The sequence below is a fragment of the Myodes glareolus genome, chromosome 6 (assembly GCF_982192425.1).
Source record: "Myodes glareolus chromosome 6, mMyoGla1.1, whole genome shotgun sequence".
Taxonomy (NCBI): Eukaryota; Metazoa; Chordata; class Mammalia; order Rodentia; family Cricetidae; genus Myodes; species Myodes glareolus.
Window position 1 is genome coordinate 23,675,419 of NC_142031.1, and position 24,940 is coordinate 23,700,358.

Here is a 24,940-nt window from a genome sequence, read left to right on the forward strand (position 1 = left end):
TAAACCCGGTCCTATGCAAGAGCAATCAGTGCTCCTAACCTCTAAGCTATCTCTGCAGCCCCAGTAGATACCTTGTTTTTGGAAGGCTTTTTCTTAGTCCTCAACTAAGATGGTACTAGACTCACCTACAGCCCTTGTTTTATGTAGAAAGTCTCTTGATTGCAGCTGTTCATTATTTTATTTTGAAAAGTATATGTGTGTCCATGTGTCCATGTATCCATGCATGTGGAGATCAGAGATCGCTGTGTGAATTCTAGGACTGGAACTCATTCCCAGACTTCCAGAGCAAACTCAATTATCTCCTGAGCCACCTCACTGGCTATGCTTGTTATTTTAGAACTTCAACTGTGCTGAGATAGTTAATCTTAATTCTCAGTTTAACCAGTTAGAATTACCTAGGAGACAAACCTTTTAATGTGTCTTAGAGGGTATTTCCAGAGGTTCCACTGAGAGTGAAGTCCCTCTCTGAATGTGGGCAGCACTATCCCATGGATTAGAGTCCTAGACTAAATAAAGGGAAGACAGTGGATTGAGCACTAGCATTCGTCTCTCATTCCTGACTGGATACATTATGACCAACTGCACCATACTCCTGCTGCCATGATGATGGACTGATTATACTCTCAAGCCGTGAATGAGCCAGATAATTACTCTTCCCTTAGACTGCTGCTTGTCAGATATTTGTTTACAGTGAGGGGGAAAGTAAGTGACACAGCAGCTGGTATTTAGAAACACCCTCTGGACACATTTAGAGGTGTGTCTCCAAGGTGATTCCACCGGGTCAGTTGAATTGAGAATTGAGATTAACCACCTCAGCACAGTTGAAGTTCTAAACCTAACAGTTCTCCATTGTCTGGACATCCTTCTCCTATGAAAAAGCTTTGACTGCATTCTTCCAAATCATAGATGCATCACTGTTTGCAATTGCTTAGGCAGTGTCTTATTAAAAGAGCTCAAGAGTTGGTTGTGGTGGTGCATGCCTTTAATCCCACTACTTGGGAGGCAGAGGCAAAAAGTTCACTGTGACTTCAAGGCCAGCCAGGTCTACATAGTGAGTTCAGTACAGTCTAAGCTATGTATCTGGTTTATTTCATGTAACACAATATTCTCTGATTCAGCTGTGTTTCTTTAAAGTACAGAGTTTCTTTTGAGGCTAAATAGTATTACATTGCAAATATAAACCAAATCTGTGTCCTTTCAACTGTTGGAGGAGGAGTGAGCCGCTTGTTTGTCCAGCTGCCCGGCAAGCTTAGACCCGAAATAATCACACAGAAACTGAATTAATTAAATCACTGTTTGATCTATTATCTCTAGCTTCTTATTGGTTAACTCATATCTTAATTTAACCCATTTCTATTAATCTGTGTATCACCACGTGACAGTGGCTTACCAGCAAAGTTTCAGCATGTCTGACTCTGGCAACTACATTGCGTCTCTTCATCTTCCTTCTCCCAGCATTCAGTCCAGTTTTCCCTGCCTACCTAAGTTCTGCCCTATCAACAGGCCAAGGCAGTTTCTTTATTCATTAATCAATAAAAACAACACATAGACAGAAGGACCTCCCGCACCATTTCCCTTATTTTGTTTAAACAAAAAGGAAGGCTTTACGTGAGTCCCCTGTGTGTGCTGTGATTACCATTGATGAATAAAGAAACTGCTTTGAACCTATAGCAAGGCAGAACTTAGCTAGGCAGGGAAAACTGAACTGAATGCTGGGAAAAGGAAGGTAGAGAGAGAGAGCTGCCATGGAGCCTCCAGAGTCAGACATGCCGAAACTTTGCTGGTAAGCCACTGCCACGTGGCAATGCACAGATTAATAGAAATGGGTTAAATTAATATATAAGAGTTAGCCAATAAGAAGTTAGAGCTAATGGGCCAAGCAGTGATTTATTTAATACAGTTTCTGTGTGATTATTTCGGTTCTGGGAACAAGTGACCTCCTTCCAACATTCAACCTATTGAGATATACTTAGTTTGATTTCCACATTGGGTATTGCTGGAATAACAAGACATACAGATGCCACTGCCTGCTAGCTATTTTCCTTCTTTTTAAGAATGTTCATTAATAGTATTGGTTGTATTATGAAATTTAGTGGGATTTTTATTTTTGGTTATTCAAGACAGGGTTTCTCTGTATAGTCTTGGCTGTCCTGGAACTCAGAGATCCATCTGCCTCTGCTTCCCAAGTGCTGAATTTAAAGGCATGCACCACCACTTCCCTGGTTAGTGGGATATTTTTGGTGTGATAAGATATACTGATCAGATTCTGCCTCCCTTTTCTACTCTCCCCTCACATCTTTCCCAGCCCCTAGTGATCATCATTCTACTTTGAAAATAATTTTAACCTCTCATATACATGGTATATACGTTTGTCTGTGTCTAACTTACTGCACTTAATGTGCTGCCCTACAGTTCCACTCACTTTGCAGCAAATGACAGCATTCATCCTTCTTTATGGCTAAATCATACTCTGATGTATATATGTTATTTCTCTTCCTTTTCCTTTTTCTGGCTTAAAATCACTGTATGCATGTCATGCTCACTGTTGGAGATCAAAGAACTTCTTTTGGAGCCAGTTCTTTCTACCTTTTATGGGTTTAAGAGTTGAACTCAGGTCATCAGGCTTGCTCTGCAAGTTCTTTTACACACTGAGCCATATCACAGGCTCCTCTTCTGGTGTGTTTGCTTTGTGGGGTCTTTTTGGTTTGTTTGTTTTAACTTTTTAGTCAGTCTCATGTCAAACTCACTATGTAGCTGAGGATGACCTTAAGCCTAAGACCTTAAGTGTCTATCTCCCAGGTGCTAGGATTACAGGTGTACTGCATCTTACCTACTCTATATCCCCCCCTTTTTTGTGTAACATGAAAAGGCCGGGCCTGCTTGTTTGTTGGGGTTTTCTGTCCTTCCTGGTTCCCACAGCTGTTTAGCCCCAAAGAAAAATCACACAAAGATCTCTATTACTTATAAAGCTGATTGGCCCATTATCTCTAGCCTCTTAACTGGCTAACTCTCACATCTTGATCAACCCATTTTTCTGATCTATGTTAGCCACGTGGCTCAGTACCTTTTTCAGTGGGGCAGCTCACATCCTGCTGCTTTGGTGATCTGGGCAGGAGTGGGAGGAATCAGCTTCCTCCTCCCCAGAATTCTCCTGCTCTCCTTGCATCATTTCCACTTCCTGTCTGGTTTTCCTGCCTATACCTCCTGCCTGGCCAATCAGCGCTTTATTTAAAACATGATTGACAGAAAGCAGACAATTCTCCCACACCATTTTTGATTTGGTTTTTCAAGGCAGAGTTTCTTTGTAGCTTTGGAGCCTGTCCTGGAAGGAGTTCTTACAGATCAGGCTGGCTTTGAACTCTCAGACATCCACCTGCCTCTGCCTCTGCCTCCCCGGGTGCATGTGATTAAAGGTGTGTGCTACCACCGCCTGGCTTTTATCTGTTAGTTTTAACACCTGGCTGATTTCATGTCCTAACCTTAGTGCCATAGTGAACGTGGGTGTGCAGGTATCCCTTTGGTGTGCTGGTGTGACATGTATCTTCTTTTGAGAAGTTTCTTAGATTCTTTGCTCACTTTTACTCTAGCGCCTGTACTACGAGATGGTATGGGATAGTATGCGAGCCGGGAACTAGGCTGGAGATTTAAAAACATAAACACACAGAGACATGGGGACACAGGTCATCTTTGAAACAAGAATGCCAACTTTATTGTGCTCCAGGGAAGCTTATATAGGGATCCTTAACTGATAGCCACACCCCAGTTCTTGGGTTTTCCAGCTCTAAAACCCATCAGAATTCTTTCCTCTGCCATCAAAAACTCATGAGGATCTCATGCTCAGAGCAGCTGCAGGCACAGGAAAATAAGTTGCTTTGCTCAGAGCAGCTGCAAGCGTTTACAGGAAATTCGGGGTCTGGGGGTCCACAGCCCCCAACATTTCACAAAAATGTATTTTTATTATTTCTAAGTATGTGTGTGTGCACACACACATGCATAGGTGAGTGCAGGTACTCACAGAGGCAAAAGGTATCAGATCCCACTGGATGGTGATTATAGATTATCGTGGACTACCTGATGTGAGTGCTGGGAATTGAACCTGGGTCCTGGAAGAGAAGTGCTCTTAACTGGTGAGCCTTCTTTACAGCCCTATCTACTTTTGATTGGATTGTTCTCATCCTATGAGTTGTTGCTAATATGTTTTGCCTCTTAATTCCTTATTGAGGTATGTGGTTTGCATATCTACATTTTCTCATTCTGTAGGTTGTTTCTTCTTTCTGTTAATAGTTTCCAATCCTGAATTTTGTGCTTGATAATTAACTCTTTGTGAGCCATGTGATGGCCTTTAAAAAATGGCATAAAATCTCTTGAGAGGCCTTTTTCTTATCTGACCAGACTGTGTAGACTTTCACACCCCAGCAGGGCGAAACTGCTTGTGCTGGTTGTAAAGATACATTGAAGCTTTAGTCTTGCATGTAGTGCTGTCCAGGTGATTGTCCCTCTGGTGCTGTGGTTGCTTTTCCCTTTGCTCTGGTGTTATAATGGTTAGACTTCTTAGCTGAAGCTTAGTCCCAGTGGATTCTAGAGACTTTCACAAAGGGTTTGGGCGCCTATGGTCTGCTGAAACAATGGTCGCAGATATTTTGAAATGTACAGTGTACTGTTCTCATGGAAAAATTCACATATCAGATTTTACTCAGTGCTTGCCATTGAAAAACCAAGATTTACGCTGTTCCTTCAGGAGCAGGAGAGACGGGTTAGATACTGGGTAATGAAACAAGAAATGATTACATGTTGAGATTTGAGATGGTGGCAGACTATTAATCCTAGTAAAATACCCTCAAGTGTTTAGATCCATACTGTGCAGTAGAAGTTTCTGTCATGGTGGAAGTATCCATATCTGCCTTTAATTCCTGGTGATTATTGAGCACTTAAAATGGGGCTAATGTTGCTGAAGAGAGTGTTTAATTTATTGAATTGCTTTCCTTAAGTACAGCCAGCTGTGGCTAGTAATGACTGTATTGTAGATTCAGATTTTAACCGGTATTTCTCAAGTTTTTTCCATTACTGTTTTCCCCTCCTACTTGTGTCTCTAGACATTTCCCTGCAGTGTCTCCCCAGGTCTAGCACTCTGCCACCTAGCAACATTTGCCAGCAACCAGTGAAGGTATTAATTCCATAGATATACTAATGTGTGTGCTGTGCCTATTAGATTTAAGGCCACTGATCATTGATTAGCATCTTTTTGGGGAATGCATGGTCAAGACTAATGGAAGGTTAACTAAGTATCATAGTGGTTGTTGCTGTGACAGTTAAGGCTAATCATATTTGTGACTTGTATAATTGAGGACTTAAAAGCTGAGGAAGGTTTTGGAGGAGCTGTAAAGTTCTCATTCTTCCTTTGTCTTTAGCGAACATTCTTATACTATCAACCTGTATTTTGTTTGTTTGATTTTTGAGGAAAGGTCTCATGTAGGCCTGGCAGGCTTGAAACTCTGTATGTGGACTAGACTGTCCTCAAACTCAAAGAGATCCATCAGCTTCTGCCTCCACAGTGCTGGGATTAAAGACATGAGCCACTCTGCCTACCAATCTGTTCTAACAGTGGATAGTGCTTGCATATAGAGGCAGGTAGTTGTATACATAATTTTGAAGAGACATACTACTCTTATCTGATCAAAGGTGGGCACTTTGGACACCAGGAGTCTAGATTACCTTTCATGAAGAGTTGGAAGAACCAAGAGTGTTCCAGTTGGTTCTGGAGCAACCGTCTCTCAAAGGATGTCTTATGGTAAAGGATGATCCTGGTGCCAATCTATCTCACAGAAGAAGCAGTAGAAGAATAATAGGTAGTTTCATTAGAAACTGCACAGGAGGTGGTGAGGTATTGTGGATCTTAACTGGTAAAGAATGTAAATAAAGTGTGTGTGTGTGTGTGTGTGTGTTGGGGGTGGGGACATGTGAGGACACACAGGAGCCAGAGGAGGTCATTAGGTGTCCTGCTGTATCATTCTCTACCTTCCATGACACAGGGTCTCTCACTCCTGGAGCTAGGCTAATGTAGCCCACAGCACTGAAGTTATAGCATGTGCATTGTCCACTCCTGGATTTTTATGTGGGTGTTGGGATGAGGTTCTCATGGTTGCACAAGTGCTCTTACCCATCTAACCATTCCTCCAGTCATGATAAAATGATGTCTAAGGATCCTTTACGGCTAAGTTTAAGGTACTTTGGTTTTTGTTTTATAATTGGCCTGTTCTCTTATGGAATTGTTTAGATTTCCTGATCCAGTAAGGAGCTGTTCAGTAACCCCTGAATTTGGTCATTGAGGTTTCTAATTTGACATTTGCAGAAGCCACAGAGCTTGGTGCTCTACTTACCATCTGGTAGGAAACTCAGATGGCCCCTTTTGATGCATGACAGGACTGGACGTACAGGTTGGTCTAAACTGAACTAGATGTTTACTACTACTAGATTATGGTCAGTGACTACTTCTCCAGAGTTTATAACTGGGGCTTGGGATTTTGCATCTGGAAGTTTGATTAGTTGGGACTAGAGGAAGTTAGTCAGAGGGTAGGATATTTTAGCCTGGAGTGAGTAGGATCTTGAGAATTCAGATTGGTCTGTGGGAATGAATCACTTGGAGACAAGGGTCCATGATTTCGGTACTGCTTTCTTTTTCTCTTGTTGGTGTTAGCCATTTAGGTTCATAAAGATCTCTAGCTTCTTTGATGGACAAGAACCATGTGCTTAACATGAGTTTCCGCTGAAGTGTTAGTTAAAAGCATATTGAAACATTGGGAAGTACACAGGTGAATGTGTACTACATGTTAGAATAAAGATGCCGGCCAGAAGACGCACGCAGTGAATGCACACGTGGGTAGAACAAAGCTGGTGTGGGATGTAGAGGATGGAGTAATGCTTGCTGATTAGTAAATGCTTTTTGTCCAAATTACTAATGCTCTCATGTGATAAGGCCATTCATGAGATATAGTTCTGTTTTTTGTTTTGTTTTGTTTTTTGGTTCTTTTTTTTAGCCCCCCCAAGACAGGGTTTCTCTGTGTGTCTCTGGCTGTCCTGGAACTCGCTCTGTAGATCAGACTGGCCTCGAATTTACAGAGATCTACCTGACTGCCTCCTGAATGCTGGGATTAAAGGCATGTGCCACCACCGCATGACTGAGATATATTTCTTATGTCAGTTGACATACTATCAGTTTTTTCTGCATTATTTTACTTAGGATTTTTGTTTTTCAGATGAAAATAAAGACACGTTTGAGTTCATGCAGTGGAATGTGTTGAAGTGGGTAGGATTTAAACTTGGGCTTTTCCTCAAGGCTGAAATTGAAATGGCCTTGCCTTGGTACTGCCTCACCCTGGTTCCATCCATCTGTCCTCCCTTTCTCTCTCCTTCCTTCCATAAATGTTATTTGTATCTGCACACAGGGCAGGAGTGTGTCCATGCATATGCTTGCCATGGTATGCATGTAGAAGTCAGAGGGGAACTATGTGGAATAGACCCCTTGGCATCTCCCGTGTGCCTAGATTCATCCTCCTCTTCCTCTTTCTCCCCAGAAATCCCGCCTATCCTCCCTGCCTAGGTATTGGTCATTCAGCTTTCTATTAAACCAATCAGAAAGCACCTTTAGGCAGAGACACAGCTTTACAGCGTACATAAATAATTCCACAATTGTTTAGTGTTTTCACAGGTCCTAGCCATGGTTCTTTCCCCAGTGATCAATCTAAATATTTAGCCATCTCCTGAGAGTTTGCGAGTCTCTGCTTTTTGTCTGTAGTGTGTGATACGATCTCAAGTTCTTTGAGAAGCTTCTCTGAGCAGAGCAGTCAAGGAAGACTGTAAAGTCTCCCAGCACTTGGCAGGTGGAGTCAAAACAGGAATTCAAGACCTCCAACCTCAATTCCATAAAGAGTTAAGCTTGGGATACACAAATATCCCCATTCAAAAATTAAAAATACAGTCAGAAAGTAGAACTGTAATATAGAACTAGCCTGGTATAGGGCACTTTGATACCCATGAAAGCTGAATGTTTGAGTGCTAGAGGATGATTCTTGTAGAGCGATATCATTGAAGAGAGGGAACTCAAACTATGCTGTCTGAGGTCGCATACTGGCTTCATAGTCTGTAGCTGTGACCATTTAATCTTACTGTTCTCTGTAGGCCTTAAGTTCTAAGCAGCAAATTGCCACTTATGCAATAGCTGAGAGAATCTGTACCTTGTGTGGGTCAGAGCAGTTCTCCCTGATTGTGTGGGCTGATTCCACATGGCTTGGGAAGCTGTTTTCTGCCTTCCTGCTCCCATTCTATTACCTTACAAGCAGTAGTTCCACAGGTCACACAGGCCACACAGCCATACAGGCTCCTTATGGCAACACAAAGGGATAGTAGTGTTTAAGGGCACCAAGGCTGGCTTGTGGAAATTAACAACAAAAGCCTTCTAACACTTAGCTCCCTGTCTAGTAAATGCACACCAGCTTGCCTCTGCTGTCCTCCATGGCAATAAGATAGAGAACCATGGACAGAATTTATTGAAGTTTGATGGGGAGGGAAGTTGCCAGATACCTTTTAGATCTCATGTAATCTTCCTAGATTTTTGCTTTCTTCTTCAGTCAACCCTTTAAGGATCACAGGCCACCAAGTAAAAAGAAGTAGTATTTCCAGTGAGGGATTTAGTCACCGATGGAGCAGTTGCTTAGCATGTGGGAGATCCTGTTAGCATATTTATAGCACTAGCAATAAATCTGGCTCTACTTTCTAAGGTTGAGCACAGGGAACACTTATTATCTTGTTGCTTCAGGTTTTTTTTCTTGTCCAGACTTAGCCAGCCTTTTCTCATGATGACTAATAGGCTTAAAATCTTCCTTTGAATAAGAGTAAACAGCATCACAGACCCTAGTAGAGTTGGAAACTCTCAGGGCAACCACCTAAGAATGGGTGTCTAAAGGAAGAAGTTCTGGGCAGGACTGTACACCCTCCACAGTATTTACCAAACTTTCTTCCCCCAGCATTGCTGGCATTGGAAAGTTAGCATGAAAGAAAGAATTTGGGATAGTGTGTGCCCTCCCCTACTCCCTCCCTCCTGGCAGGACAAGTGGTCATGAATTCAACATAATAAAAAGTGGAGTGGCTTGGTGTCCAGAGCATCACTGCTCTCAGGAGAGCAAGCCTGCTCTAGGGCACATAGTGAGTAAGGGCTAGGGAGGTGTGACGAGCTTATTTGACAGTGGGTACTGGGGGTTGAAAATGAGGCTTAGTTGAGAAGGTAGTTGTAAGGTTTAACTATTTCTCTCAACCCTACATGGTCGGTTTCATTTGCCATGGTTAGCTACCACCTTCGATGAACCTTCTCTACCTCTCAGCTGTCTCCTTTAACCTCTTGAACATCAGCTCTCAGGATCTGACCCTTGCTTGTTTTCCAGACTCCTGTTTCTTTTTTTCTTTATCTTTTTCTTTTTCCTTTACATTTTCTGTCCTGCTTTCTGGATTAATAACAAGTAAAATGTGTTATCCCTTATCCCCTACCCCTACCCACATAAACTATGGTGCATGTGTGGAGAGGTGAGAGGATAGCCTGGGCTGTTGATCATGGTCTCTGTTTGTACAGGTCAGGGTAGCCTGCCTAATAGCGTTCAGAGACTCCTGTCTCTGCCTCCCATCTAACCATGGGACAGTGGGTCGGTCACAGATGTGCACTAGCTACCACATTTAGCTTTATGTGGCTTCTGAGGTTTTGTGCTCAGGTCCCCATAGCTACACAACATTTACCCTCTGAGCCTCTTGAACTCATTTCTGACAGTGCCAAGGAAGGAATGCATCTTTTCAAGAAATGCATATTCATTGTTGAGTTTGTCTCTCCCTGCTGGCATGTCTGCTACCATGTTCTGCTTGTACAGCCTGGTGTTGTGATGGTATCATTTGACTTCCCAGATAGCAAGCCTCTAGAAAGGCAGCTCTTTCCATCAGTTTTCTTTTATATTGCATTGTGTGTTTGAGGAATACTGGTGTTTGCAGCTTAGCATAAGGGGGTAAAATCCCAACAGAAACAAACATTCCTTCGGGTGAAATTTAAATCCCAAATAATCACATTATCCTTCTTTTGGAGATAGGATCTCATAATATAGCCCAGGCACCCTTGACCTCACCATGTACCCAGACTTACTTCAAACTCATGATCATTCTGTTTTGCCTTGTGTGTTTTTAACAAGTCACCTTGCTAGCAGAGCCCTCCACTTCCTGTGCTCTCTCTGTCAGTCAGGGTTACTGCCCAGATCTATTGTTCCTCGATGCTGTTTCCTCCAGGCCTCTCCTTCATTCTAGTGGCATCAACTCTTGTGTTGCTAGCCGCACCGGGTATCATGAGCTTCTCTACACTGTGGTTTCAGGACTTTCTCATGGCCTGCAAGGCCCCATATGATGTGGTGAGTGGACTGTCTGATTCTTATTTCTTTCTCTGATGAGACCTATGAACATGCTGTTCTCTCTGCCTGAAAGACTCTGTGCTATCTTTCTACTTTAGACCCACGCTCTGCTGGATCTTCTACAGGAATCTGTTCCCAGTTCTTGAAGCTGTCATAATTGCCTTCAGCATAGCTTGATTTTAGTATTTACCACATGAACACAGCATACAGAGTAACAGGTTTCATTATGACACTGATTTGTTTGGTGTCTCTCACAGACACAGTATTTTATGTCTGTGATTAATATGATTTCTGCCTGTATTCTAGTGCTGCATTTTGCATTTGATTGATATTTGTTTGGCGAATGTCGTAAGATCATTTTAGTGCTGATTGATGGTCCTGGGGCTGAAGTGTTCTGTCAGTAGCATAAATTCAGAAATCATGTATTAGAGCTTCTATATGGTGCACATATACACATGCAGGCAAAAACAGTCACACACATAAAAAACTCACAGGAGAGAACAGAACTAAAAATCTAAGACACGAGGCTGGAGAGATGGCTCAGAGATTAAGAGTACTTGGTGCTCTTACAGAGGACTCAGGTTTGATTCCCAGCTCGCACATGGTAGCTTGCAAGTGTCTATAACTTCAGTTCCAGGAGATCCAACAGCCTCTAACCTCTACAGGCATTTGGCACACATTTGTACACAGACATTCATGTGATCAAAACCCTTGTATGAATATAACCAAGGAAAAAAAGCAAGACATTTGAGGGACTCTTTATTTTCATCCTAGATGTTTTGTCTGTCATTTCCTGCTAGACCTATTTGAGTTTCTTTTGAGGATTTCTAATAGCATTTTCCTTTTGAATTTCTTCAGAGATGGTAAAGTTCTAAATTAAATTACAGACAGCCACTACTTACTAAGAGGATTGTCATAAAATTCCTGGAACATGCAAGTTAGGCATGACCATTATGCTATATATTTCAAGTCTTAGTACATTTTAGCATCTCAGAAGCAAATAAAAACCACACAAAATCATGTAGGTGGAGACAATAGCTTCATTAAGAGGACCGTGATTTGGTAACTGTTCCCATCAAAAGTGACAACATGGCTGTCTTTCAGACGCACTCTTGAGTTTTGTACTGTTCAAACTCCCCTCTCAAGTTAGCAGAATGCCTTGGATCATGTGTGGAACCCCAGTTGCTCGGGTAGTGCAGGAAGAGCAGTGGCCTGGAGGATGGAAGTTGAAGGCTAGCTTGGACTTTGTAGACATGTCATGATTGTCAGTGAAGATACATTTTGACCTAAAGTAAAATTACCGACAGGCCCTTGTGCCCTGGGAGACTGGAGACTGAATTTGGAGTTCAGTAGCTAAATTGCCAATGGCACTGCTGTACAGTCATAGTTACACACAGACTCAGCGTGACCAGTTACTGAACTCTGCCTTCCAGGCTGTCCTCACAAAATGACTTCATTATTTTACAACAGTGACTTGGCCAAAGCCACCCACTCATCCCCTTCTTTCTATTTTATTCTTGCCCTCTGAGAACCAGCTATCACTCTCTCTCAACTTTTCTGGGCACTCCAGAAAGTATAGCTGAGCCATTTCTTCCTTCCTTCTCCCTCCACTGTGCTACAGACACCAGCGTTTGTACTGTCTAACCTGGGAATTTCCAGTACTTCCAGATGGTTTTTTATTCTGTTTTAACCAGTGAGATGTTTTTGCTATTTGTAGTTCTAGTCAGTTTCAGCCCCTTAGCTTCCTGTTGTTTAAGGTAATGTTACTGTATTTCTGGGTTCTCTTTATTTCATTTCTATTTATTGTCTGGAGTGTATGTTTGGGGCTAGGAGGCATTCGTGTGACTAGAGGTACTTGTGGAGGTAATAGGACAGCTTGGGGGGCAGGGTCAGTTCACTTCACCTTGTGGGTCTCAAGCATTGAGTTCAGGTTGTCACACTTGACAGCAAGAGCTTTTACCCACTGAGCTGGCTTGCCAACCTAATCTGCCATTCTGACCCCTTTCCTCCTCTGTGTACAGTTTTCCTGTGTGCAGGTTTATTTTATAGAACTTGTTGAAAAATACATTCAGGAAAGTAAACAGAAGTTAATATAGTCTCATCTTCCCTGAAGAGGTGATGTTTGATCTAGAAGGGTGACCGCTAAGTCCAAATAATCATCTATTCAGGACCCTTTCATCACACGTGATCTACTTAACTCAGTGAGTTCGAGTTTAGCCTGGTCTATATAGGGAATTCCAGGACAGCTAGGGCTGTTATACAGAGAAATCCTGTCTGGGGGAAGAAAAGAAAAGAAAAGAAAAAAACAAGTTTGTAAAAACAATTGCAAAATTAAAGTGTGTGTCCTTCAACTTCTGGGTAGACTTCTTTTTCACTACTTCATGGTAGATCACAAATGTAGATCTGCTGCTCTCTCTCAGGCAGAGGGAGAACTCAGCATTTGGTGGCAGCGGCAACTTTTGCTGATGGTGAAGACTTGCAGTAGAGTGGGCATGTCTTCTGCAAATTGAATAGCTTCTTGGTCTTCTTACTTCTGTGTATCGCATCACTGCCCTATTCTCTCCTTCTTTGCCTCCTCTCCCCATCCAGCAAGCACGAGGAAGTAGCCTTACCTGGATTTTCTTAACTATTATTCAAAGTGGCCATTCTTCATTCCTACTCTCAAAGGACCAGCTGATTCTGTCCCCAAGTTGTCCTAACCATCATACTTCCCAAACCAGGGGATAAACACAATTTTTTTATTATAAAAATTATTTATGTATGTATTTTATATATGAGTGCTCTGTCTGCAAGTATGCCTGCACACCAGATGAGGATGTGCTCTGTAGGTTACCCTTTATCTACTTGTTTGCTTGTTTTTTGAGGATTGAGACAGGGTCACACTATGTAGCCCTGGCTGTCCAAGAACTCATTATGTAGACCAGGCTGACCTTAAACTCACAGAGATGTGCTTACCTTGCCTCCCAAGTGCTGGGATTAAAGGCACGTCCACTGCCTATGCCCTGCTCTACTTGGCTTCTTAATGGTGTTCTGTCAGGAGATCCTGGGCCCAGTTGCTTCTGCTACTGCACAACTTTATCAGTGCTTTACCATGATGCAATTAGCTGATGCTGCTGTTAAAGTCTTCCATCTTAAGCTTCTCAGAATTAAGAGCCCAAATTCATATTTATATTTTATTTTCTCTTTACCCTGTTTGTTCACAAACTGATCCTAGAAACTGCCTATTTTTTTTAATCAAAATTGTAAGTTTTCACTTAGATATCTTTTTAGATAGTATATACTTAATGCTTTGATGGGAGCCAGTAAAGGCTGGTTTCACCTATGCCCCTTGAGCTTTGGTAAAAGCAAAATATCCCCTGGTTAGTAAGTTATGTGGGATGTTGAAGCTCACTATGGGCCCTCTGGGCACGGCAGCTTGTGCTGTATGTGTCCTTCATGCAGAGCCTGAGCAGCTGGAAGGGAACTTTTTCCTTTAAAGAATAAGTGTGCTCTGCTAGGGGTGACGCTGATGTCTTTTGATCCTAAACCATATACTGAATGGACTCTCGCAAGAACTCCCATTGTTGATGCCCACTGCTGCCTACTGGCCACGTATAGAAGCTGTGAATCTGAATGGAAGATCTCTCCATCCCTGAATTCTCCTAGCTCTTATGACCGCCCAAAGAAAATTATCCCACAGACAGAAAGAATTCAGAAATATTTTCTCTCTCCTCTCTCTTCTTCTTTTCCCTTCTCCCTCTCCTTTTGGTGTATGGACTAAATAGGTTCTTTTACCACCAAACATCATCCTTAGACCCAGAGACATTCCTTACAACAGTCATCCTTCCACATTTTTCATGTCTTAACAGCATAGGAGAATCAAAATAAGTTAGTTGTATGTTGCTTGTTGTGGTAACTTGATGGCTTTGGGAGAGCAGCCCTGTGTAGTTCCCAGATGAAGAAAGTGACTCACTTTACTGCTGCAGAGTAAGCATGTTAGACGCTCTGTGGCACTGCCTGTGGGCAGACACAGTGGGAAGGAAACAGATGGGTCAGTATGTGTGAGCAGAACCTGAGTGTAGTCTTCCTTTCTGATACTCAGGCTACTAAGAAATCAAGCTATGACCAGGACATGTGGCACACGCCTTTAATTCCAGCAATCAGGAGGCAGAGGCAGGCAGGTCCTGGGTCTCTCGAGTTCAAGGTCAGCTTGGTCTACGTAGTGAGTTACAGGACAGCCAGAGCTACGTACATGGTAAGACCCTTTCTAAAGGCCCCCCCCCCCAAAAAAAAAGAAAGGAAAGGAAATCTTTGCAAAACCTTTCTTTTTATCTCTTAACTCTGTCCCTTGGATTTGCAACTTGTCCACTGGCATAATGTAATCTCCATCTCAAAAAGTGATTCTAGACCTTAGGTGAGACTGAACCCTTGCTTAGTCAAGACAGCCCTTGGGGAAGTGGTGGGAAGTTAGGCTCCATATATAATGCATGGTTTAAGGTATGAGAAAAATGTAGGTGTGACAGGAGGCTAAAGGAAACAGTTTCTGAGGATTCAGGTCTCTTACACATCCTGTACTCAGCACTGGCTGCTGTTTTTCTGACCAGTGCAGCTAGTGAGAGTAGCCAGATCACCTCTGATGGTTGATCTATTTGCTTGTTTTTTGAGACAGCATTTCTGTGTAACCGTGGCTTCCCTGGAACTCACTCTGTAGACCTCATGGAGTTGCCTCTGCCTTCCTAGTGCTGGAATTAAAGGTGTGTGCCACCACCTGATCTTGATTGCCAGTTTCATTTGATTGAGAGACACTTAGGAGATGTATAAGGCTCGTTTTGGGGGGTGTCTGTGATGGCATTATTACATTTATTTTATTGTGTGTATATGTGTGTGCATGTCTCAGCATACATGTAGAGGTCAGAGGACAACTTTCAGGAGTTGGTTCTCTCTTTCCAATCTGTTATACTGGGGATTGAACTCTGGTTATTAGGCTGGGAGGCACTGACCCCAGAGACAATTAAGTCAGGAGACATTCTTTGAATGTGGGTGGTACTATCCCATATGTTATGTGGTGGGGGGAAGTAGCTGATAAAATAAGGAGCAAAGAGGAAGTCTAGTGGTACAGAGTTTCTTGAACCACCAGCCCCCAAATCATGACATAGAGACTAGGCTTATTTCTAGCTATCTTTTTTTTTAAGCTTAAAGTAACCTGTTTCTATTAATCGATGTTTACCTCATCTGTGTACTGTCCATCTTGCTTTTCTGCTTCCTCTGTGTCTTACTGACTGCCTCCCCCCCCCCCCCCCCCCCCCCCGCGAGTCCCACCTTTCCTCCTCTGCCTAGCTATTGGCCATTCAGCTTTTTATTAGCTCAGACACAGTAAAACAGCAGCACATCTTTACATAGTCAAGCATTCTATCTACAATGGTGATGTGTCTTTGGTTACAGTTCCTGTAATGAAATAGCATGACTGAAAGCACCTTGGGGAAGAAACGGTTTATTTGGCCTACATATCCCAAGTCACAGTTCATTGAGGGACGCCAATATAGGAACTCAAACCAGACAGAATTTAGAGGCAAGAACTGACACGGAAGCCATAGAAGATTGCTATTTACTGGGTTGCTCCTCGCAGCTTGCTCAGCTTGCTTTCTTATAGAACCCAGGATCACCAGCCCCAGGGTTGGTGCCACACACAATGGGCTGACTCTCCCACATCAATCACTAATTAAGAAAATGGCCTACAGACCTACCTGATCCTATGAAGGCATTTTCTCAATTGAGATTCCCTCCTTTCTGACTCTAGCTTGTGTCAGGTTGACATAAAACTAGCTAACTAGCACCCATGATACTTAAATAAAGTGATCCTAGCCAGCTGTGGTGGTGCAGGCTTTTAATCCCAGCACCAGGGAGGCAGAGGCAGACAGATCTCTGAGTTGGAGGCCAGCCTGATCTATGGAGCAAGTTCCAAGAAAGCCAGAGAAAACCTGTCTTGAAAAGCCAGAAAGGAAAAATAAATAAGTAAAGTGGTTCCTTTGAGAAAGTAGTGCTTAAGTAATGACGCATATCTTTACTTGTGGACTTTTGATGACTCTGTTTGGACCATTAATCCCAACTGATGATGCCAGGAATGGATCCAGCATTTGAGAGAGAAGGCAACATCTTCATCCTTGCAGCTCCTCCCTTGTTGTCTAGACTAGCTCAAGGGTTCACGGTTCTGCTAAGGATGCTGCTCTCTTCATCATTACCCCCAGGGCAATCTGAGTGAAGGCTGGGGGCTCTGTTCCTGACTGGGTAGTGTGGCAGCACAGGAGACAGTGTCTGATTCCTCAGCTCACCTGTGCTTTTCTTCTTCCTACAGCTTAAAGGATGACCTCTAGGAAGAAAGTGTTGCTGAAGGTCATCATCCTAGGAGATTCTGGGTAAGTATTTCTCATGAATTTGAGCTCACAGACGGGTTTGAAGCCTCATCTTCACTGATCCCATGACTGATAACTCCACATTCTGCTCTGGGCCTGTCTTCTAGCCTTACTATTGGGATATATTAGAAATTTGAATGTTCCTTTGGTGTATAGTTTTATTCCTTGTTTTTTTGCATGAGTTTGTGTGCATGTCCCTGTGTGGATGTGTGTTTTCCTGGGAATATTCCAGGGTGTTGAATATGTTAGGCATGCACTCTACCACAGCTGCATCACTGTCTCTTTTAACATTTTTGGAAGGTTTTTTTGTAAGGGTGAAGAGTGGGTAGGCCTGAACTCAGTAAATGCTTATCATTTTTATGGATCCTCCACTATACCATGTGGCCAAACTAGAAAGTGCTAGTCTCATGATCAAGGTACTGCCAGTACCTTGCCTATGCAGATGTGGGTCTACCTGTATGTACATTGCCATCCCCCTTCTGTGCCTGACCAAGGCTTGTATGTGGAAGAGCCAGGACCAGAAGACTGGATTTTGTTTCTAGATTGTCCACTCACCAAGTAATGAACTCTTCAGTGGCAATTAAGATTACTTGTTGGCATACAAAAGAGTTCCACAATCGTCTAGAGGCTTTTCTTTTCTTTTTTTCGGGGGGTGTTGAAACAGGGTCTCATCCTGTAGCTCTGACTATTCTGGAACTCATTGCGTAGATCAGGCTGGCCCCAGACTCACAGAAGATCCACCTGCCTCTGCCTCCCAGTTGTTTTTTATTAGTTTTCAGACTTGGTTTCTTAGATGACTCATGACAGCCTTGCTTCACTGAGGGTTTGTATATAAATAGTAAGTTGGCACAGTGGCACATGCCTGTCATCCCTGCTACTTAGAAGGCTGACATGGGAAGGTCGCTAAAGCCTAAAGCAAGCCTGAGCAGCATAGACTCTGTCTCTGAAAAAGAAGGCAATAAGGACATATAAAAAACAGGTGTGCCCTCTATTCCAAATTTCTTTCCTTTACTTAAGAAAACCAGCCCTTCCCCCAGCACTATCTACAAACCTTCTAGTATGTGATGGTAGCGTGATTATTGTCCTACCCTTGGTTGAGAGGGAGATACCTGTACTCAGTAATGACAGGTAGGTTACTTTGATAAAATGCTTTGTTGTTGTTGTTTTCAATTTTTCAAGATGTTTTGTTTTTTAAATAGCTGTAGTACTGGAGGTTAAACCCAGGACCTGTGTGTGTCATGCAAGCATTTAACAGCTGAACTATCTCTCTAGTCCAACAGGTTAATTTTTAAATTGTGAGCATAAGTTGGTTTCAGTCCCTTATTTGACTTAGACTTGTGGTTTTCTCCAATTTCAGTGTTGGAAAGACATCGCTCATGAACCAATATGTGAATAAGAAGTTCAGTAACCAGTACAAAGCCACAATAGGAGCAGACTTTCTGACCAAGGAGGTGATGGTGGATGACAGACTTGTCACCATGCAGGTAAGCCACTCCAGAGCTGCTAGCCTGTTAGCTTACTGATTCTTTTAAGAAATGTATTCCTTATATGTGTGTGTCAGGACAATTTTGGGGAGCTGGTTCTCTTTCTACCTTTATGTGTGTTCTAGGGATTGACTGAAAACGCTTGACCAGCTGAGCCCTCTTGCAGGCCCAGCTTATTGAATCTAAATTGTTTTTCACATCTACCTCTTGTAGGTGGACTTTTCTTTCCTACCTGCCAGTTCCCAAATAACTGACATGGAGACTCAAAATTTAATGAAAATTATAAATGCTTAGGCTTATTACTAACTAACTCTTAAAACTTACATTAACCCATATATATTAACCTACATTCTACCACATGACATTACCTCTTTTACCTCACACTTCTTGTTTCTTCTCTGTGTCTCACTGGACTCCTGACTCCTCCCTCCTTCTTCCCAGTGTCCTTATTCTGGTTTTCCCACTTAACCTTATCCTGTCCAGCTGTTGGCTAGTCAGCTTCTTTATTAAACCAATCACAGTGTAATTTACACAGTGTACAGAAGGTTTATTCTACAGCAACCGGTTTTCTTCCCTGTTTCTTAAACCTACCATTGTATTTATAGAATTGTTAGATAAAATAAAACAACCAGTTTAAACTTGATTGGAGGCATGGACCAGGGCCTTGTGCATGCTGAGTGCACATGTTCCCCCCACTAAGCTAGACCCTAGCCCCTAAATTTGAATTTTATATTGCAAGACAACTAAGAATTTTTGTAAAATTTAGTTTAGCTAGCTTTATTGTCTGGTTTTTGTTGTTATTGTTTTCCTAAATTTAACAACCTATAGGTCCTTACTATGTTCCAAAATCTTTCTGTTTTTTTGTTTATTTTCTATTCTTTTTTTCTTTTTCTTTTCTTTTCTTTTTTTTCTTTCTTTTTTTTAAAGATTGGGGACTGTAGGGTCTGTCTATGTAGCCATGACTATCCTGGAACTTAACACGGTAGACTAGGCTGGCCTTGAACTCAGAATGATGCACTTGCCTCCACTGGAATTAAAGACTTGAGCCACCATTCGGCTTATCTCTTGAATCTTTGTCCAGTGTTTCAGGTCAGAAATCTTTGTGCACTGAATTGCATGCTTGGTGCCTGGAGAGCAGAAGAGAGTATCAGATCCCTTAGAACTGGAGTTAGAAACAGTGGTGCTGGCAGCTGAACCTGAGTCCTCTGAAAAGAGCAGCCTTTTACAGTCCCAAAGGCCACACATAGAATAGCAAATAAATAAATACCACCTTAATGTCTGCTATAAGAAGTTGGGAAATTAGGAAACACACAAAGATTTTTCCATTAAAGCTGAGGACTGTTGCCCTTATTTTAAATTTTTTGGTGTGTGTGAATGCAGGTACATGTATACCAAGGCATGAGTGTGTGGGTTAGAAAGCAACTTCGGGTGTCGATCCTTGCCTTCTATCCTCCCACCCTTTTATTTTTATTTATTTATTTATTTTCTCCTTAGACAAATAGGATCTCACTTTGTCCGTGTTGGGCTGACCTGGAACTTGCTGTGTTTACCAGGCTGGCCTTGAACTCAGAAATCCTCTGCCTCCTGAGTACTAAGATTAAAGGTGTGCACTACCATTTCGAGCTTCTGCCTTGTTTTGAGACAGGGTCTTTGTTCTTGTTTTCCCACTACATATGCCAGACTAGCTTTCTCTGAGCTTCCAGGAATTCTTGCCTCTGTCTTTCCCTATTCCTTTTCCATATTCCCTGTTATAGCACTGGCATAGAGGCTCTCCTTGTACGTCTGGCTTTTATGTCATGAGTGATAAGGACCAGAATTCCTGTCCTCGTATTTATAACCCTCTGCTTTCTTTAAAAATCTTACTTTTTATGTGCATTGATGTTTTTGCCTGCATGTATGTCTATTTGAGGGTGTTGGTTCCTCTGTAATTGGAGTTACAGACAGTTGTGAGCTGCCACGTGGGTGCTGGGAATTGAACCCAGGTCCTCTGGAAGAGCGGCCAGTGCTCTTATCTGCTGAACCATCTCTTCAGCTTTTTTTTTTTTTTTAAGATAGTGTTTCATTTAGCCTTTTATGGGGCTTGGGGAACAACGGGGTCTCATAAAGTCCAGGTTAGCCTCAAACTCTGTAGCAGAGGACGATGGCCTTGAATATCTGATCATTCTGCCTCTGCCTCCTGAGTGCTAGGATTATGGACTGCTGCCACACACCTAGCACAAAGTAAGAACTCTTAGTTTTTTGAGACAGGATTTCTCTGTAGCTTTGGAGCCTGTCGTGGAACTTGCTCTTCTAGACCAGCCTGGCCTTGAGAGATCCGCCTGCCTCTGCCTCTGCCTCCCTACTCCCTAGTGCTGGGATTAAAGGCATGCACCACCTGGCTTAAGAACTCTTAATTGGCTCACATTTTAGGGTGGAGGTAATGTAAATCTGCCCTCTGCAGCCCACCAACACTTAATACATCTGTAGGTTTCCAAAATATCTGAGTGAAAGTTTAATAAACCAAATTTGAGAAAAGGAAATGACCAGATTATAGGAACAAAGAAGAAAGTGAAACTGTGATACACAGACTCAGGCTTCTGCCATGGGGTGGGTGTAGCTTGACTTTCTTTGAACTGCCAACTCCCAGATAATGACGTGGAGACTTAGTAATTATGAGAGCGTGGTCTTAGCTTATGCTCGTTCCCAACTAACTCTTAAAACTTACACTAACCCATTTATATTAATTAATCTTTGGTCTGCCATGTGACTCCATACTGTATGTCTGACTTCCTCTGAGTCTCTGGGGAATCCTCCTCACCTCAGATTCCTCCCAGACTTCCTACCTTTCTCTCTTGGTCCTGCCTATTCTCTCCTGCCTAGCTATTGGTGTTTGGCTCTATATTAACCCAGTCAGAAGATGCCTTAGGTAGGGGAGTTTAAATAGAGACACATCTTCGCAGTATAGAAAAAGGATTATCCCACAACAGAAGGGATGATTTTGTAAGTTTCAACCGTGAAAGGACAGAAGATGTAAGTTACTGCCCATGTGGGGAGCTGAAGCTGCGAAGCACACTCACAGCACAGTCCAGGGCCCAAAAAGACTGTGAAACTCCGGAGGGCAGGTAGAAGGGCCCAGGGCATGGCAGTGCTTGTGGGATTCCTGAGCTTGAGACATTGCCCATTGTTTATCTGTTCACTCGGGTAGTGGTTGCTTTTGGTGTGTATTTGGGGAATGGAGAACTTGGAGTTGAATCTAGGATTTCTTTAATGCTGGACAAACACTCTGCTGTTGGGCTTTGTCTGCAGGCCTTTTTAAAGTAGTGTCTTGAGACAACACACTGACCTTGAACTTGCAGATCTCTTGTCTCAGTCTCCCCTGGGTTTGCTTTCCCAGATTTGACTTTGTATGTGTAGAATCTATACTTTTCAAAGAACCTGGAATCTGTCTTGAAGAATTTAACAGAAACGCCTATCATTCTTGACAAATACCAAGATTAGTTTGTGGGACAAAAGTGGAGTGAGAACATACGCTCCTGGCCATTTGAGGAAATCATATGCCACAAGTAATCTTCACAATGACTGTCAATTTTTAAAAAATGGGAATAGAAACCAGAATGGAAAAAAATGCTATAAAAAATGAGGATATGGAAAAGTTACAACTTCAAAAACTGAAGAAACAGCATCAAAATAAATGAAAGACACAGTTAACTGTAGAAGCACAGTAAGCTACAAGGCTTGGGCAGGGTTTCAAAAAGAACGTGAGACTGGCTAGGCTTAATGGTACATGCCTTTGATCCTGCACTTGAGAGGCAGAGACAGGCAGATCTCTGAGTACTATGGATCTCTATGACACCTGGTCTACTTAGTTGAAAACATCCAAAGTTACATAGTAAGAGTCAAAACATCCAAAGTTACATAGTAAGAGTCTGCCTTTGAAAAACAAACAAACAAATAAACAAAAGGAACCTGAGACTGCCAGAAACCAAATGGCTGCCCAGAGCTCCCAGAAATAACAGGTGACATGCAGGAAGGGTGGCTAGGCTGGTGTTCTCCACAGCAGCAGAGGTGGGAGGGAATGGGTACTAGCTAAAATGCAAGTGCTGCCCTTGGGTCCTGTAATCACAGGGTGGAGAATTTAGATCCCAGCCACACTCATTGCAGCAATACATCCCATCAAAGGGGCACAGCTGGAGACCCACAGGGCAGAAGGGTCCAGGAAAGGGTGAGATGAGACAGCCGCTTCTGAGTGATGGGGCAGTCTGGAGAGAGCTCCACATATTTCTTGACTTGTAGTAAAAGATAAATAAGAAGGAAGGTATCACAAAAAAAGAACCCAAATGATGACCTCCCTGGTCTTGGAGAGTGTATTTTACATTTAAAAAGGAGCCTGGTCTGGTTCCACAGGCCTACAATCCCAGCTAGTTCAGGATCATCCAGGACAATTGATTCATATTTACAGATAGTCCAGGCTGCCCTTAAACTCTTGGAATTCTTTTGCCTTTGTTCTCCCAGGGGCTAAGAGTGTAGGTATGAACTACCACAGCTGGTTAATGTGTTAGAACTCCCACTTTGAGGGTTGAGCAGTGTTAGGGACCAAGCCTAAAGCTTCCGATAGGAAGGTGTTCAACCACAGAGCTCTGATTATAACCCTGTACACTGATTTTAATTTAAAAGAGGAAAATAATTGTGCGTCTGCAGAAGAAACAAATGGCAATATAAATTTGAGAAAAAATTAATAGAACTTCTAAAACTTTGGGAATGTCAGTTCACAGTAGATTGGATACAGCAGAAAGGATCTACAACAAAGAAAACTGACAGGAAGTGCACGAGAAGGCTCTGTAAGGCCTACCCACTTGTTTTTGTTTTGTGCTAGGACCTTACACATACCCAACAAGCACTCTCCCATTGAGCTTATGTATTTCCAGCACAGATCCACTTTTAATTAGTTTCAGGAGGAATAAGAGAAGAGATTAAAGATGAAATTTGCCAAGAATTTCTCAGAACTAATATTGCACCAAATGATGCCCACTTTCAAAAGATTAAGGAGGAGCCAAGGGAAATGTAGCCACAGAAGCCAGGGAAGGAGCAGCCTTGGGGTTGCCAACTAATCCACGATGGCAGTACAGCAACAGCAGCAGCAGAAGCAGGGGGTGCTGTCCAAAGGGCACACACAGCATATTCAGCAAGCTGTTCTAGAACTCTTGACACTGAAAGCATGAGTTCTTCCTCCTCTGGCCTCCATGAGTGCCCCACCACAGAGAAACATAAATAAGAATAAAACAAACACATAGAACTAGAGGAGTGATGCCATGATAGAATGCTTGCTATGACCCATGAGGCCCTGAGGTTTATCCCCTGCACTTTGGTGCAAAGAAAGCATAGGCAGCTCCCCTTTAGTATCTACTCAGAACTGGTCTGAGACACTTCCTCACCCAGATGCAAATTTTATGTCATGTCCAGGGCTTTGCCAAGCACTTGCATAGCATGCATGTGCTCCTGGATTCAGTCCCCAGCACAACAGAAAACTGAGTGTGGTGGTGCTTGCCTGTTATCCAGCACTTGGGATACAGCTACAGGCAGGCGGATTCAAGGTCAATGTGGGCAGGAGAGGTGACGAAATGTTTAAGAGTACTGGCTCTTTTCCAGAGGACCCAGGTTTGAATCCCAGCATGCATAGTGGTATTCACAACTCTAGTCCCAGGAAATCAGATACTCTTTTCTGGCCTCCTTGGACACCAGGCATGCACATGGTACACAGATATATACACACAGGCAAAACACTCATAGAATAAAATAATAAAAATTTTAATTAGAAATAAATTTTATAATTGATTGTCATGTCTATATAGAATGTAAGAATACCCTTCCTTGTATATAATTTTAATCTTCAATTTATAGGACCTAATCCCATGTTAAGCAGTTATTAGACTGTGTCTAGGAATAATAATACAGTGAGAAATCCATAAATGCCTACTAAATGGCCTGATGTTATTTGGATCTTCAGGTATGGTCCACATTGGGTCCTACTGTAAGGAAACCAGTATTGGAGTTATGCATTGTAATATCCAGTGGAAGAATAGTGGTGGCTGTGTTTTATTTACCATTTACATTTCTGATATTGTCGAGGAAGAAGCTAGGCGTCAGGTGTGCATAAACACTCAAACTCGGTAAGCTGAAATTGAAGTCACTGAAGCAGCGGTATTAGCACAGATACTCAGAAGGCCCATGGGACAATAGATAGGCTGGGAACCCTTAGGGAGAGAGCTTCTGCTTGGGTTGGAGTGAAACCTTCAAGTAGAGTAGCTAGAGGCTTCAGGACCCAAGTGAGGTGGAAAAAGCATAAAGTAAAAACGTTCAGATGGAAAATAGAGGCTATTTTTGACCTTTGACATTTAAAGTGCAGTAAGAACAAGTCATACAAGGTCAAGGTTGTATGAGAGCACATTAAATCAAATACCTAAATAGTGTGATTCCCAAATAATCAAAGTAACCACTGAACAGGAGTGTATGCTGTGTATGTATGCCTGTGGTTAAGTGGGCAGACTACAGCAAATGGCAGGTTCTGGAAGCCTGATTTCAGGGAATTTGAGTAATGTCAAGGTGGAAGTGGGCAGGCATTGTACTCTTTTACAGTGTGGATACCCACATACCTCCC

General features: G+C 42.6%; 1 protein-coding gene across 2 annotated transcripts in view; it reads left to right on the forward strand.

Moving 5' to 3' along the window:
- Nucleotides 1-24,940, forward strand: part of Rab7a (RAB7A, member RAS oncogene family) — a 55,626-nt gene that overhangs the window by 21,784 nt on the left and 8,902 nt on the right. For both annotated transcript variants that reach the window (XM_048416623.3, XM_085690603.2), the window contains exons 2-3: nt 16,765-16,825; nt 18,180-18,306. In XM_048416623.3, the coding sequence (XP_048272580.1) occupies nt 16,773-16,825; nt 18,180-18,306 (180 nt within the window). In that variant the 5' untranslated portion in view covers nt 16,765-16,772. The remainder of the gene's footprint in view (nt 1-16,764; nt 16,826-18,179; nt 18,307-24,940) is intronic.